This window comes from Schistocerca serialis, chromosome 9 (genome assembly GCF_023864345.2).
Source record: "Schistocerca serialis cubense isolate TAMUIC-IGC-003099 chromosome 9, iqSchSeri2.2, whole genome shotgun sequence".
NCBI lineage: Eukaryota > Metazoa > Arthropoda > Insecta > Orthoptera > Acrididae > Schistocerca > Schistocerca serialis.
In genome coordinates, this window is record NC_064646.1 from 90646853 (window position 1) to 90660743 (window position 13891).

General features: G+C 40.6%; 1 protein-coding gene across 1 annotated transcript in view; it reads right to left on the bottom strand.

Moving 5' to 3' along the window:
- Nucleotides 1–13555, bottom strand: part of LOC126419390 (cytochrome P450 6j1-like) — a 59458-nt gene extending 45903 nt beyond the window's left edge. Inside the window, exons 1-2 of the mRNA XM_050086578.1 lie at nt 13308–13555; nt 6550–6674 (exon numbers count right to left, since the gene is read on the bottom strand). Coding sequence (XP_049942535.1) covers nt 6550–6674; nt 13308–13555 — 373 coding nt within the window. The remainder of the gene's footprint in view (nt 1–6549; nt 6675–13307) is intronic.
- Nucleotides 13556–13891: the final 336 nt, after the last annotated feature.

The following is a 13891-nucleotide window of genomic DNA, read 5'->3' on the forward strand; positions in this document are numbered from 1 at the left end:
AGAACGAAATGGAAAGATATAATATCAACGTTTTAAGACTTCAAGAAGCGGAGTTGGTTTCTGAAGGTATATGATGATTTACAAGGGGGGAGACTGTAAAGAAGGAAGAGCAGATTTATTGTACAAGAAGAATCTGGATAAAATCGTAATCAAGGTGTTGTCTGTCAGTGACATAGTAATGGCAATAAAGATATTGAGTTACCCTGCAGATATCTTATTTGGGCAAGTGTACATGCGTACATCAGAAGCAGTACAGGAAGAGTTGGAAAAGATATATGAACAGATAGAAGATGTGTTTGAAGAAAATGAAATAGTTCACGTAAGAACAGTAATGACGGGAAATTGGAACCGCGGGTGAGGGAAAAGGTAAGCATGGGGATATTGTTAGATATTACGGACGAGGATAACGAAATGAAACGGGAGATAAACTCATAAAGTCAGAGTCTTGGGTTTTGGCTAACACCAGACTCAGGAATTGAAGACTGCACATATGAAAAAGGCTGGTGATAAAACTACGTATTAGATAGATTACATTTCAATCGATCAAAGATTTTAAAACAGCATCAGGATGTCTAAGGCTTTCCACGGAACAGATGCCAATATGGATCACAGCTTGCATGTAGCAGCCATCGGAATTAGGTTGAAACATAGTAAAAACATCCAACTAGTGAAAACGCGGAATCGAGCAAAACTGAAAAATAAAGATACAGAGCCCTTTACAGATAGTATGGAGGAAAAACGTGGGAAGGCTGAGATCGAGTTAGGATACATCAGAGGAACGCATTACGTCAGAGACGCAATGATGGAAACTTATGAGACACGTGTTACATAAACTAAGCGGTGAAAATGCAAAATTGGCTCTTCGGAAGATAATTGAAAAATGAATCGAGGAGGACTATTGACAAAGCAAGAGAAGACTTCATGAAAAGCAATGTGAAGAAATAGAACTATTTGAAACGCAAGGGAAAATAAATTAAATGTACAGAGATGCAAAGTGTATAACAATGAAAGACCTGCAAACACTAGAAAATAAGAAAAATAAACAAGCAAGGAAAGGTAATAATGAATTCTGAAGAAAACAAAGAAGCATGGAAGGCATACTAGAAGATCTGTATGATTCTCTGGGTAAAGGATTAGTCTTAGAACGAAAATTACTGTGATCCACAATATAAAAACGGGAGGTGGAGAAAGCGGTCCTGGGTCTTAAGGAAAGGAAAGCGACGAGCTGTGATCAAACACCGTCTGAGCGACTGAAAGCCCTAGGCAGAATGCTGTAATTAGAATTATAAATTTGATCAACAGACTGTATGATACAGGTATCTGACCTGAATGATACCCGGTAATTAAGGAAGGCAGGATTGGGTTACGATTGTGGATGGGGCCCAAACCAATTACTATTGGTTTGCTTTGCAATTTCACTCATTTACTTTAATAAATAACTTTTTAAAACAAGCTATTGAGATATCAATCAGACTTTTAAAGGAAGTAGCCACACTCACGGTTGAAGGCCTTTAACGCCCGAATTGCAATTATTAAAAATTTAACCAATATAGTGTCAAACGGCGAATGGCATAGCAAAAGTTAGTTAAAAAAACAACAGATCACCAAACAGGTGAGACAAATGATAATAATACGGTAATAAAATAATAACACAATAATAAAACATAAGGGCCAGTGACAGACGGTGCTCCTGGAATCAACCTCTGAGTAGGTCACACCAAAACACTTTCGCTAGCGAATAGGAAGGCAGCCAAGAGTTGCATTCAGGTCACAAGATGGTAACTCGTACTAGCGGCAGTCTAACGAGCGACAGATGATAATCTTGGTGAGGCTACCTGACATCCAACAAAATATAACATCCAAAAAACATAAAAAGGGGATATGTCTGATGTCAACAACTACCGCCCAATCTCTCTTCTGACTGCCTTATCCAAAATTATTGAAAAAGTAATGTATTGTAGAGTAGCTTCACACCTTTGTAAAAATAGGGTTTTAACAAAATGTCAGTTTCGTTTCCAGAAAAATTTTCAACGGAAAATGCTATATATACTATCACCAATGAAATATTAAATGCTCTGAGTAACCGGAAGTCACCTGTTGGGATATTTTGTGATGTATCAAAGGCTTTTGATTGTGCAAATCATGGAATACTTCTACATAAGCTCAAGTACTGTGGTATGAATGGGACACTGCTCAAACGGTTTAAATCATACCTAACTGGAAGAGTGCAGAAATTTGAAATAAACAGTTCACATAAATATGCAAAAAACTGGTGATTTCTCAAACTGGGGAACAATCAAAAATGGGGTGTCGCAAGGTTCGGTCTTGGGTCCTCTGCTGTTCTTAATATACATTAATGACTTGCCATTCTACTATATTCTACTACATTCACGAAGATGCAAAGCTGGTACTTTTCGCCGATGATACAAGTATAGCTATCACACCCAACAGACAAGAATTAACTGGTGAAATTGTAAACGACGTTTTTCAGAAAATCATTAAGTGGTTCTCTGCAAATGAGCTCTCATTAAAATTTGACAAAACACAGTATATACAGTTCCACACAGTAAATGGAATGACACCATTATAGACGTAAATATAGACTTCGATCAGAAACCGGTAGCTAAGGTAGAATATTCAAAATTTCTAGGTGAATGCATTGATGAGGGGTTGAACTGGTAAAAACACACTGAGGATCTGCTGAAACGTTTGAGTTCAGCTACTTATGCTATTAGGGTGATTGCAAATTTTGACGATATACATCTGAGTAAATTAGTTTACCACCCCTGTTTTCATGTTCTGCTTTCGTATGGTATCATATTCTGGGGTAACTCATCATTGAGTAAAAGAGTGTTCATTGCACAAAAGCGTGTAATCAGAATAATTGCTGGAGCTCATCCAAGATCATCCTACAGACCCTTATTGAAAGAGCTAGAAATCTTCACTGTAGCCTCACAATATGAAATTTGTTATTAACAATCCAAACGAATTCAAAAGTAATAGCAGTGTACATGGCTACAACACTAGGAGAAAGGATGATCTTCACTACTCAAGGTTAAATCTAACTTAGGCTCAGAAGAGGGTAAATTATTCTGCCACAAAAGTTTTTGGTCATTTACCTAATAGCATCAAAAGTCTGACAGATAGCCATATAGCATTTAAAGGGAAATTAAAAGAATTTCTTAATGGCAACTCCTTCTACTCATTGGATGAATTTTTGGATATAGTAAGTGGGTAATTTCATAACCCCCACGAAAAAAGTATTGTGTGTCATGTAAGATTTTGTGTAATGTAATATCTTGTATAGACACCTTTTATTAACCTGACACGTTCCACATCATTACGAAGTGTCGTATTCATGATCTATGGAACAAGCAGTAATCGAATGTAATCTAATCAACTGCAAGATGTAAAATTAGGCCAAAGCCGGAACCGGTGGTCTGGGCTCCGCCCAAAGAATACTGTGCTTAGAGCGCCCGGAACAAGAAGGAATGACTTCCACTGAGGTAGAAGAACGCCACCCAACCTAAAATCAACAAGTTATCAAAATTACACGCCTCACCGGACTGCCGTTACATACACTAACCCGGAGGGCAGGTAGCTGGGGCATTAACGGCCACAAGACAGTACTGGGTAACTCCACTTGAAGTCGGATAGCTTTATTATTGAGCACTTGCCCACCTGCGTGTTTTAGTTGTTCGTCTTACCAAACTGTAATTGATTCGACCCTTGGGGACGCCATTAGTTCCATTATATTGTGACTGGTCATTTGTTTGTTACAAGACTGTCATATAGTTCGCCCTTGTGGGCGCCATTATTTTGTACGCATGTGTAGGACCAGTGGTAACTGATTTATGATTCAGGTCTCATCGTGCCAATTTAATGAAGCGTGTAACTAATTGCCAGGAAGTGTGCGCAAGACCGAAGTGTGAAATGAAATAAGATAGCAATATTACCCCTCTGTAAACCCGTAGAGGGAGCAGCGGATAAATTTGTTGTCGTGTTAAGTAATTACCTATTGCAATTGTACAGTTCACTTCTGTTAATTTGGTGTTCATCTGAAGGAGTTTTGCTCCTAAACCTATTTTGAAATTGTTCGGTAGTCCTGTACAGTAAATAGCAAATTTTAAATTTTTGCCCGAGTAATACTGGTGTGTACAGAAGTTGTGATACGGAGGTCTCGCTGTAATTTGTTGCTGTGTATTTCAAGTACGTTTGCTAAATTGGACATATCTAAATATTTTTTAGGTTTGAATTGCTATCAGTTTCTTATTATAAATTTGTTTAAGGGTTATTAATTGCATGTTTAAGATAGGAAAGGGAATTTTAAATTTCCTATCACAAGCAGTTATCGAGCTTGAGGCTAAACTTTTAATTGATATTATAATTGCTCTGGGATCAAATTTGACACTACCGTATCACCGGTGTTTCAAACTTGACACTGTATCAGTGTAAATATTATTAATTAAGAGTGAACATTGTAATGGTTACCCTTTAAAAGAAAAAAAGGAAATAATTAGGGCAATATGTTTTTAGTAATTGTTGAGTGAGAATTGTTTATTAATAAATTTGTTTTGTAGAATGTCTGAATTAATCTTAGCCCGGCATCTTACCACTCCTTCATAGATCCTACCATATCAGAAGCAGTGTCCAGAAATGCAGCGTTTAGATATAAAATAAATATTGAATATCGGGGCATTTTCAAACATCCGCTTCACAGTGCACACACAAACTGAGAAGGGGGCGCTGTTGTAATTATCACCACCACCATTTTCGTCAGACTCCAACCACGGCTGCGAGAGACTGGTAAGTTCGGACCACGGTGGAACTGACTGTGGTACTCCACACACGCGCCGTACTCCCTACATTGCAGAGGACGTCCTTCGTCAGGTATCAGAGAAACCGTCAGCGTGCCATGGCCTCTGCAGAGCACAAAGGATAGAGCGTAGAACGCTGCACTAGGAACTGTGAAACGTACCGTAAGGCGTCTCTTCAAAAAATTCCGTATCGTTCGTAATTTCGCGCCAATGATGTATCGGAGCGAAATGCGGTTGACATCCCTGCACACGCCTGAGTTTAACATGTAACAGTTGAAAGTTTCATTGCTGTGTGTCTGTTAGTTATTGTTCAGTGCTACAGTGAATAGAACATTGTATCGCACAGTTTTCGAGTTAGACAGAAGCAACCCATGTACATTAAATTTTGCGTGAAACTCAAGAAAACTTTTACAGAGCCACACCAAATGATGCAGGAAGCCTACGGTGATGAGTTCTTAAGCCATACTCGTCGTTGCGAATGCTTCACGCGGTTTAAAGGTGGACAGACGGAAGTTAAAAACGATCCTCGTTCAGGACGCCCTTGGACGCCTACTATCTCCGCTTTTATCAGGAACGTCAACGAAACTGTGCGAGCCAGTCGAAGACTGACTGTCCGAGAGATTGCCGAAGACTGTAACATTTTGGTTGGATAATATCATGAAATCCCAACACAGCATGTTGGAATGCATCGTGTTGTTACCAAGTTCGTCCCACGGCTCATGAATCATGAACAGAAACACCTTCGCCTCGCAATCTTTGAAGAGCTTTTGCATCGCACAAATAACGAAATGTTCCTGAAGAGAATCATGATTGGTCATTGGACGTGGGTTATGATGTTAAAACCAAGTTTCTGTCTTCACAATGGGTCGGGAAAGGTTCTGCAAGATCAAAAAAAGCTCGTCAGGTCAGGTCATATGTCAAAGCCACACAGTTTTCTTTGACTTTGAAGGATTATTTCATCATGAATTCGTGTCACAGGGACAAACTGTTAATCGATGGTGCTACTGGGACGTGTTGCGACGCCTGTAAGAAAATGTGAGAAGGAAACGGCTTGGAATGTGGCGAGACAATTCATGGCTGTTTCATCACATAACGCACCCGCACATACACCCCTGTTGGTGCGTGACTATTGCATAAAAAATGAAATCAATGTGCTGCCTCATACTTCGTAGTGTCCAGACCAGTTGAAAACCCCGTTAAGAGCACTAAGATTCGCAACGATAGACGAGATAAAAGAAAATTCACAGACGGCGTTTCGCGCGGTCCGGCAAGAGGCGTACCTAGACTGATTGCATTAAGTGGAAACGGCTTTAGGAGCATTGTGTCAATTATGGAGGAGAGTATTTCGAAGGATACCATGCAGAACAAGTAAAAGGTAAGTGGCGAAAAAATTTGTGGACAAAGTTCCGGAAGTTTTTGAAGAGACCTCGTATTTCCTGCGAATGATTCAGTTGTGCCATTTATCGAGATATGATTAAATGAAATCAATATGTACATTATAAAATAGTCAAACCTATGACAGTATTTCTTTTTCATTTACAATTTTTATTTTTTAACTGCCACAAAAACCAATCAGTAGACTTGTTTTTATAAAATTCTGCAAGAATTGTACCTAGTGCTATTCTAAATTCCGAAGTTACAGTTACATGAACGAGTACATCATCAGATGTTTCTTTCCGACTCCTCAAGTATTCCTATCAATTATTTCACTGGCATCGTAATGGTACAGTACCTTCTGAAACAGCGGCCTCAAGCTGACGTGCCAAATTCTGCCCGACTTCGTTAATGAAGTGAAACATGAGCTTCATTTTTCCAGAAGAAAACGCAGGAGAAAGGAGCGTGCGCAGTTTCTTCCACCTGCAACAAACAATTTTTTTTGTATTTTCGATCGAGGAAGCACGAAACTGCTGTGGAACACTAGGCACAGCAACTCATAACGTCTTCAATCAATGTGAAAAATCGTAACCTCAAAACTTGATAATGAGTTAACGAAAATGTTCTGGTCCTGTGTACGCTACGGTCATAGTAAACTGAATAGTGACGATAGAAAATGAGGCTGGAACAGCTTGAAACATAATAATAATAAACTAATTATTTATTAGATTATGTAAAGAAACGTGTGCTGGCACCCACTAGTAACACCTGGTGATAGCATATGTACAAAGATCCGTAAAACTAGGTAATCTACAATGATACGCACCATTTGCGCTGACCGAGTTGGAATCGACCTATTATGTCGTGAGGAAGTCAGACAGAGCAGACAACAATGAATATGACTGTACAGGTAGCCAACACAATCCAGTAAGAGCGGTTCACCAATGAGAGCCGTACTGGTAAGTGATAACATTCCCTTAAGTACTGTTCTACGTCAGTACCATTTAATTATTGATTGTCTATCCAAGAGGAAAAAGAGCGTCTTATTTCTGTCACCCACATCCCAGGGAGCTGAAAGTGAGGCAAAGGAACTCCGAATTTGGAATACCGTAACCAGAACTGTGCTTCCAGTTCCCATCTAATTGCTAAGTGAAATCTTCAGAAAGGCTTAGGAGGAACAAGGAGATTAGAACCATTTCTAGTTTGTTTCAGGCACAAGCCAGACTCACAACTGCACTGAGTGTTTCTTTGGGAAAGCACCCGTGAAGTTAAGAGTGGCCGACAAATATTCAGCTGGTTCGCATAACAAACACTATACTATCACTGACGTATGGTTATACTGTTACAATAAAAAATAGAGTTCTCACAAAAATCCATGTGAATTCTGCTATTTTAAACTATAGTTCAGGCTTAACGGTGCCGGAACGCAGATTCTATGGGCCGTCCCGTCTTCTGCCAATTAAAATATGGAGAAGCAAGTGGCAAAAATAGTAAAAATATTCATATTTTCGCGGCACAAAGACCAATCCATAGAATTTAGGGCGTGCAGCCGCAAGAATTCGACTTCTTCTTCTAATATATCGGCTGAATACCGTACAGCCATTTTTGTGAATGAACCGAGGTGACCGACGCTCCCGCTTCTTTTCCCTATATTCTGTTTTCAGTTCCCTATCTGGGGCGAGCTGGCTACAGCACAGGTGTTGCTCTTCAGGTGAGAGACATTACAAGTAGACAAGATGGCATTTAAAACAATACAAAGAAGAAAACATGGCGGAACGTAGAAAAGAAAGGTGGAACATAAGAGAGAAAGCATACAAAAGGTGGCGACTGTAAAACGGAGGGAAAAGTCTAAAAAAATATTTTACACAAAAAACCACACACTGTAAGGATTAGAAGGCACCAGGCAAAGTACGGCCAAAGCATAAAAAGTCGAAGAATAATTGAAAAAGCCACGTGACGGACGGTGTAACGTGGAACAATGATGGACTATATACAGGTCGAGCACACAATTAAAACCATAACACTTGATGACACTGTATAATAGCACTGAACACAACACTAATGCAGCACACTTGATGATGAATAAAAACATGGGAGTATCTGCCAGGGGTGGGGGACAAAGGAAAAGGAGGCGAGAAGAGGGGGGAGAAAGGGGGATGAGGTGGGGGCGAGCAGAAGGGTGCCGGGGAGGGACGGGAAGGGACGGAAAACAGCTGAGGAGGGGGTGCAGGGACTTAGGGAGGGTTGGGTGAAGAAGGAAAATCCGCTCCAGGAGAGGGACAGGAAATGGGGGGCCCTGGAGGGGGGGGAGGATAAGGCCAGGCTACTATTGGTAGGACGGGTAGATGTCACAGCAAAGTCCAACATCCAGAAGGTAGAAGGCCGCTATGTTTCCACTTAAGGGGAAATTTTGAGAATAAGCTTTTAAGCAGCTGAAGGCCCACAATTGATTTTCCAAATTTCAAAAATAACTTAACCTTTAAATTTTCAATGGCCGAACGCACACTAAATGAAAAGCAAAGCATCCACCATAGCTAAATTTAAGAATAAGGTTTTAAGCGGCTGTAGGCCCTCAATTGATTTACATGAATTGACTTACATAAAATACAAATTAAAAATTTTTCTTTTAAAGCATTGGCTATAATAGATTACCAACAGACCATTGAACACCCATGAAAAGTACAGTACAGAGAAGGGCATTCAGACGCCTCCAGGGTGGAGGGGACCTGCCCTCGAAACATTAACGTTCACTTAGATGAGACAGGTAGTGGGCCCAACTACACTTGATCCGTCGGTAACGCAACCAAGAGACAGTCACAGACCGACCGATCAAACGACTTGCTCGCCACCAATCGGTACATAAAAACTCGACGACCAAAGTCTTATGGACGCGATTATCCAAAATGAAATATGCATTTAGCTGTCAAAACTACACACCATGTTGGTGGCCTTCTGCCTTAAAAGATTATGATAATTTATTTTAAAATTTAGAAATTTGTGGCCTTCAGCCGTTTGTATTGCACCTTGTATATGTTTGTTCTATCTACTTTTGCCTTGAGGCTTTCCGCCTGGCTGTTGTTGATTTTAAAGATTTCTTGTTTGGATCCCTTCAGTCGTGAAAGAATTGCATTTTGAAACTCCTAGTTGTAAAGGTTTGGCTATGTGCTCTTTTGGTTTAAAAGGTGTGTTTTTAAATCTTATGGGACTTAACTGCTAAGGTCATCAGTCCCTAAGCTTACACACTACTTAACCTAAATTATCCTAAGGACAAACACACACACACACACACACACACACACACACACACACACATGCCCGAGGGAGGACTGGAACCTCCGCCGGGACCAGCTGCACAGTCCATGACTGTAGCGCCCGAGACCGCTTGGCTAATCCCGCGCGGCAAAAGGTGTTATTAAATTATAATAAAATACAATTTTGAGTGAAACTGACCGACAGTTCATTTAGCCCTTTCCACAATACTAATCACCTGTTCTGCCCATCGGGTTTATCGGGCGTTTCGCTACCATTCTGTCCCGCCTTCTTACTAGCGTTTTCCGTGTATTCCTTTCCTCTCCGATTCTGCGCAGAACCTCGTCATTCCTTACCGTATCAGTACACCTAATTTTCAACAATCGTATGTAGTGACACATTTCCAATGCTTCAATTTTATTCTGTTCTGCCTTTCCCACGGTCCATGCTTCACTACCATACAATGCTGTGCTCCAAACGTAAGTTCTCAGAAATTTCTTCCTCAAATTTATGCCTATATTTGATACTGGTATACTTGTACTTCTCTTGGCCAGGAATGCTCATTTTCCCAGTGCTAGTCTGCTTTTGATGTCCATCTTGCTCCGTCCGTCATTGGTTATTTTGCTGCCTAAGTAGGAGAATTCCGTAACTTCATATACTTCGTGACCATCGGTCCTGATGTTAAGTTTCCCGCTGTTCTCATTTCTGATACTTGTAAATACTTTAGTTTTTTTTTTCGCTGTACCCTCAATCCACATTCTGTACTTATTACACTGTTCATTGCATTCAGCAGATCATACAATTCTTCTTCACTTTCACAGAGGATAGCAATGTCGTCAGCGAAACCTATCATTGATATCCTTTCGCCTTGACTTTTAATTCCACTTCTGAATCTTTCTTTTATTTCCATCATTGCTTCTTCGAGGTATGTACTGTGCAATAGGAGGGAAACACTACGTCTCTGCCATACACCCTTTTTAATCCGAGCACTTCGTTCTCGGTCCCTCGCCCTTATTATTTCTTCTTGGCTATTGTAGATGTTGCATATGACCCTTCTCTCCCTAATGCTTACTCCTATGTTCTTCAGAATTTCGAATATCTAGCACCATTTGTCGAACGCTTTTTTCAGGTCAACAAATCCGATGGAAGTGTCTTCACTTTTCTTTAGTCTTGCTTCTTTTAGCAACAGAATAATGTCAGAACTACCTCTCTGGTGCCTTTACCTTTCCTAAAGTCAAGCTGATCGTCATCTAAGCAGATGCCCAATCTTCTTTTCCATTCTTCTGTATATTATTCTTAACTTCATCTAGGATTCATGAGCCTTTAAGGTAACTGACAGATAATTCTGGCACTCATCGGCTATTACAACCCTCTAAATTCATATATCTCCACACCATCGCGAAAGGTCGTTTTCTTGCCACTTCCCGCAATGGTTTTGAAAATTCTGTGGAGCGTTTTCCATCATTCTGCCTTATTTGATCTTAAGTCTTGCGAATCTCTTTCAAATTCGGTTTCTAATAGTGGATCCACTATGTCTTCTAAATCGACTCCTGTTCCTTCTTCTATCACACCAGACAAATTTTCCCTTTTATAGAGGGTTTCCATGAACTCTTTCTACCTATACGTTCTCTTCTCTCAGTTTAACAGTGGGATTCCCGTAATGTTACCACCGTTGCTTTTAATTTCACCTGTATGCTTAGTCTGTCTACCGATAATCATTCCTTTTTCGGTATATTGATAATTTTTACTTATGGACCGTCTGACAGCAACTGAATACAACACAATTTTAGTGCCATACGCGTTTCGCCTTTATTTTCTGCAAGGTATCATTTCTTTTTCGATTTCTTCACATTTATCATGCAGCCAGGTCGTCTTAGCTTCCCTGAATTAATATTGTTTCATTCCTCAGCAACTTGTATATGTGTACTCCTGAATTTAAACACTTTTGTACTTCCTTCTTCCATCGATCAGCTGAAGCATTTATTGTTACCCATGGTTTCTTCGCAGTTATGATGTTTGTACCTATGTTTTCTTTCCAACTTCTGTGACTGCTCTCTCTACATATGCCCATTCCTCTTCAAGTGTACTGCCTACTGAGATATTACATATTAGAGTATCCATAGCCTTAGAGAACTTCAAGTGTCTCTCTTCATTTCTTACTACTTCCATATCCCACTTCTTTCCATGTTGGTTCATCCTCACATATCTCCTAAACTTCAGCCTAGTCTTCAAAAACTATGATCTGAGCTATATCTGCTTATAGGTACCCTTACAATCTATAGTCTGATTTCGGAAACTCTGGCTGTCCATGACGTAATATAACTGAAATCTTCCCGTATCTCCCGACCTTTAGCATGTATACCTCCTCCTGAAGTTAAAATTTTCTGGGTTATTAGGCCACGTCATATTTCTTCTAATATGATCGACTTTTCTACCCCTGTGCTGGGATGTTCCCAAGGATTTTCTGGCGTCCACTACTGCTGCTGTCGAAACGTCGACCATTTTAGAAGAAATATGACGCGCTCCAATAACCCAGAAGATTTTAACTTCAGTGACAACGGCCACGAAAGCCTACAGACTTACATATACCTCCTTCTGTTGTGATTCTTGAACAAAGTGTTTGCTGTTACTTGCCGAAATTTATTACATAACTCAATTAGTCTTGCTCCTCTCTCATTCCTTGTCCTGAGCCCATAATCTACCATAACCCTTTCTTTTACTACTTCCCCTACAACTGCATTCTAGTCCCCCATGACTATTTGAGTTTCATCTCCCTTCGAGTACTGAATTGCCCATTAGGTATCCTCATATACTTTCTCTGTCTCTTCATCCTCCGTTTGCAACGTCCGTTTGTATAACTGAACCATCGTTGTCGTTGTTGGTTCGCTGTCGATTCTAATGAAAGCAAGAATGTCGCTGAAATTTTCATAGTAACACTCTCTGTGTCCTACCTTCCTATTCATAACGAATGCTGGTCCTGTTATACCATTTTCTGTTGCTGTTAATATTGCCTTACGCTCATCTGATCAGAAAAGTTTGTCTTCTTTCCATTTCACTTCACTGTCCTCCACTGTATCTACACTGAGCCTTTCGATTTCCCTTTTCAGGTCTTATAGTTTCTCTACCAAGTTCAGTCTTCTAACAATCCATGCCTCGATTCGTAGAACGTTATCCCTTCTTTGATTATTCAGTCTTTTTCTCGTCATCACCTCCATCTTGACAGCACCGTCCCGGTCATCCGTATGGGGGTCTGTTCTGGAATCTGTGCCAGTGGAGAGATCATCATAACACCTCTTGAATTACATGCCAAATTTCCTGTGGATACACATTATGTATCTATATTGCAGTGGTATCCATTGCCTTCTGCATCTTCATGCCTTCAGGACCAAAGAGTGCCCTGAACCTCTGTCCACTCCACTGCCCTCTTTGACAAGGCTGTTGGGCCGATGGTGCTGACTGTTATTCTGAATTTAAGCGATGGCGGCTTTGAAAACGGGACATACGACATTTTCATTACTAATGCTACATTTACACCATGGGTGACCGGGCTGCACTATTGTTCTGTAAATGTAATTATTTCGTTATAGTCCGTATTCACTCTTGTAAAAATAGATCTAGAATGAATCGCAAACTTCTCACAAGGTGTACAGTTTTCTCCCAGCAGTTTAGATGATTGTATTCTAATTTACAGCAGATTTAGAAAACATTTGTGTCATACTGAAGTGATTACCTCGGTGTCAAACTTATCGCTGTAGTGTCATGTGGTAACGTTTTCTTTGTGGACCTGTGACTCCCTCACGTTGCTACAAATTACTGTCGGTGAATTCATACACATATTTATGCTGTAGAGAATGAGATAGTGCTCACCCTTGCCCATGTTGTCCAAACAAGGACATGTAAAGCACCGGATCAGCAGCTGGATCGCATTTCGCATTGGTGGCGTAGAAGGTAGAGAAGTCTGTGGACATGATACGGCCTACAAGTTCTGGGTCCTTTACCATCAGCAGCGGCTGGTCGAAGGCGAACATGCCCATAAAGGAGGCGTTACCAGCTCTACGGTAGCACTCCAGCACTGGTTCCCCCATGTGCTTCTGGCCGGTCACCACGCTGCCCATGTTGCCGACGAAAGGAATGGCTGCATGTAGGGGATTCCCAGCTTCTTCCAGTAGCCGAAGTTCCGCGTCGTGTAGCAGCAAAGCAGGGGTACCAACAGCAAGACTGCATCGAGTAGCCAACTGCTCGTCACTAGCGTCATAGCTCCAGGAAAACACTGTAGAAAAATTACATTGCTGTTAAGAGATTCAAAGAGTATCTTACAGTAATTTGAAGCCATAGTGACCATACATTGCACACAGCAAAGGCTATCATGAACATGAAGTAGATATACTTTTACAAAGCATAACTAAAAACTAAAGCTAACAAACATACATTGCTAGCGCCGACAGCATACA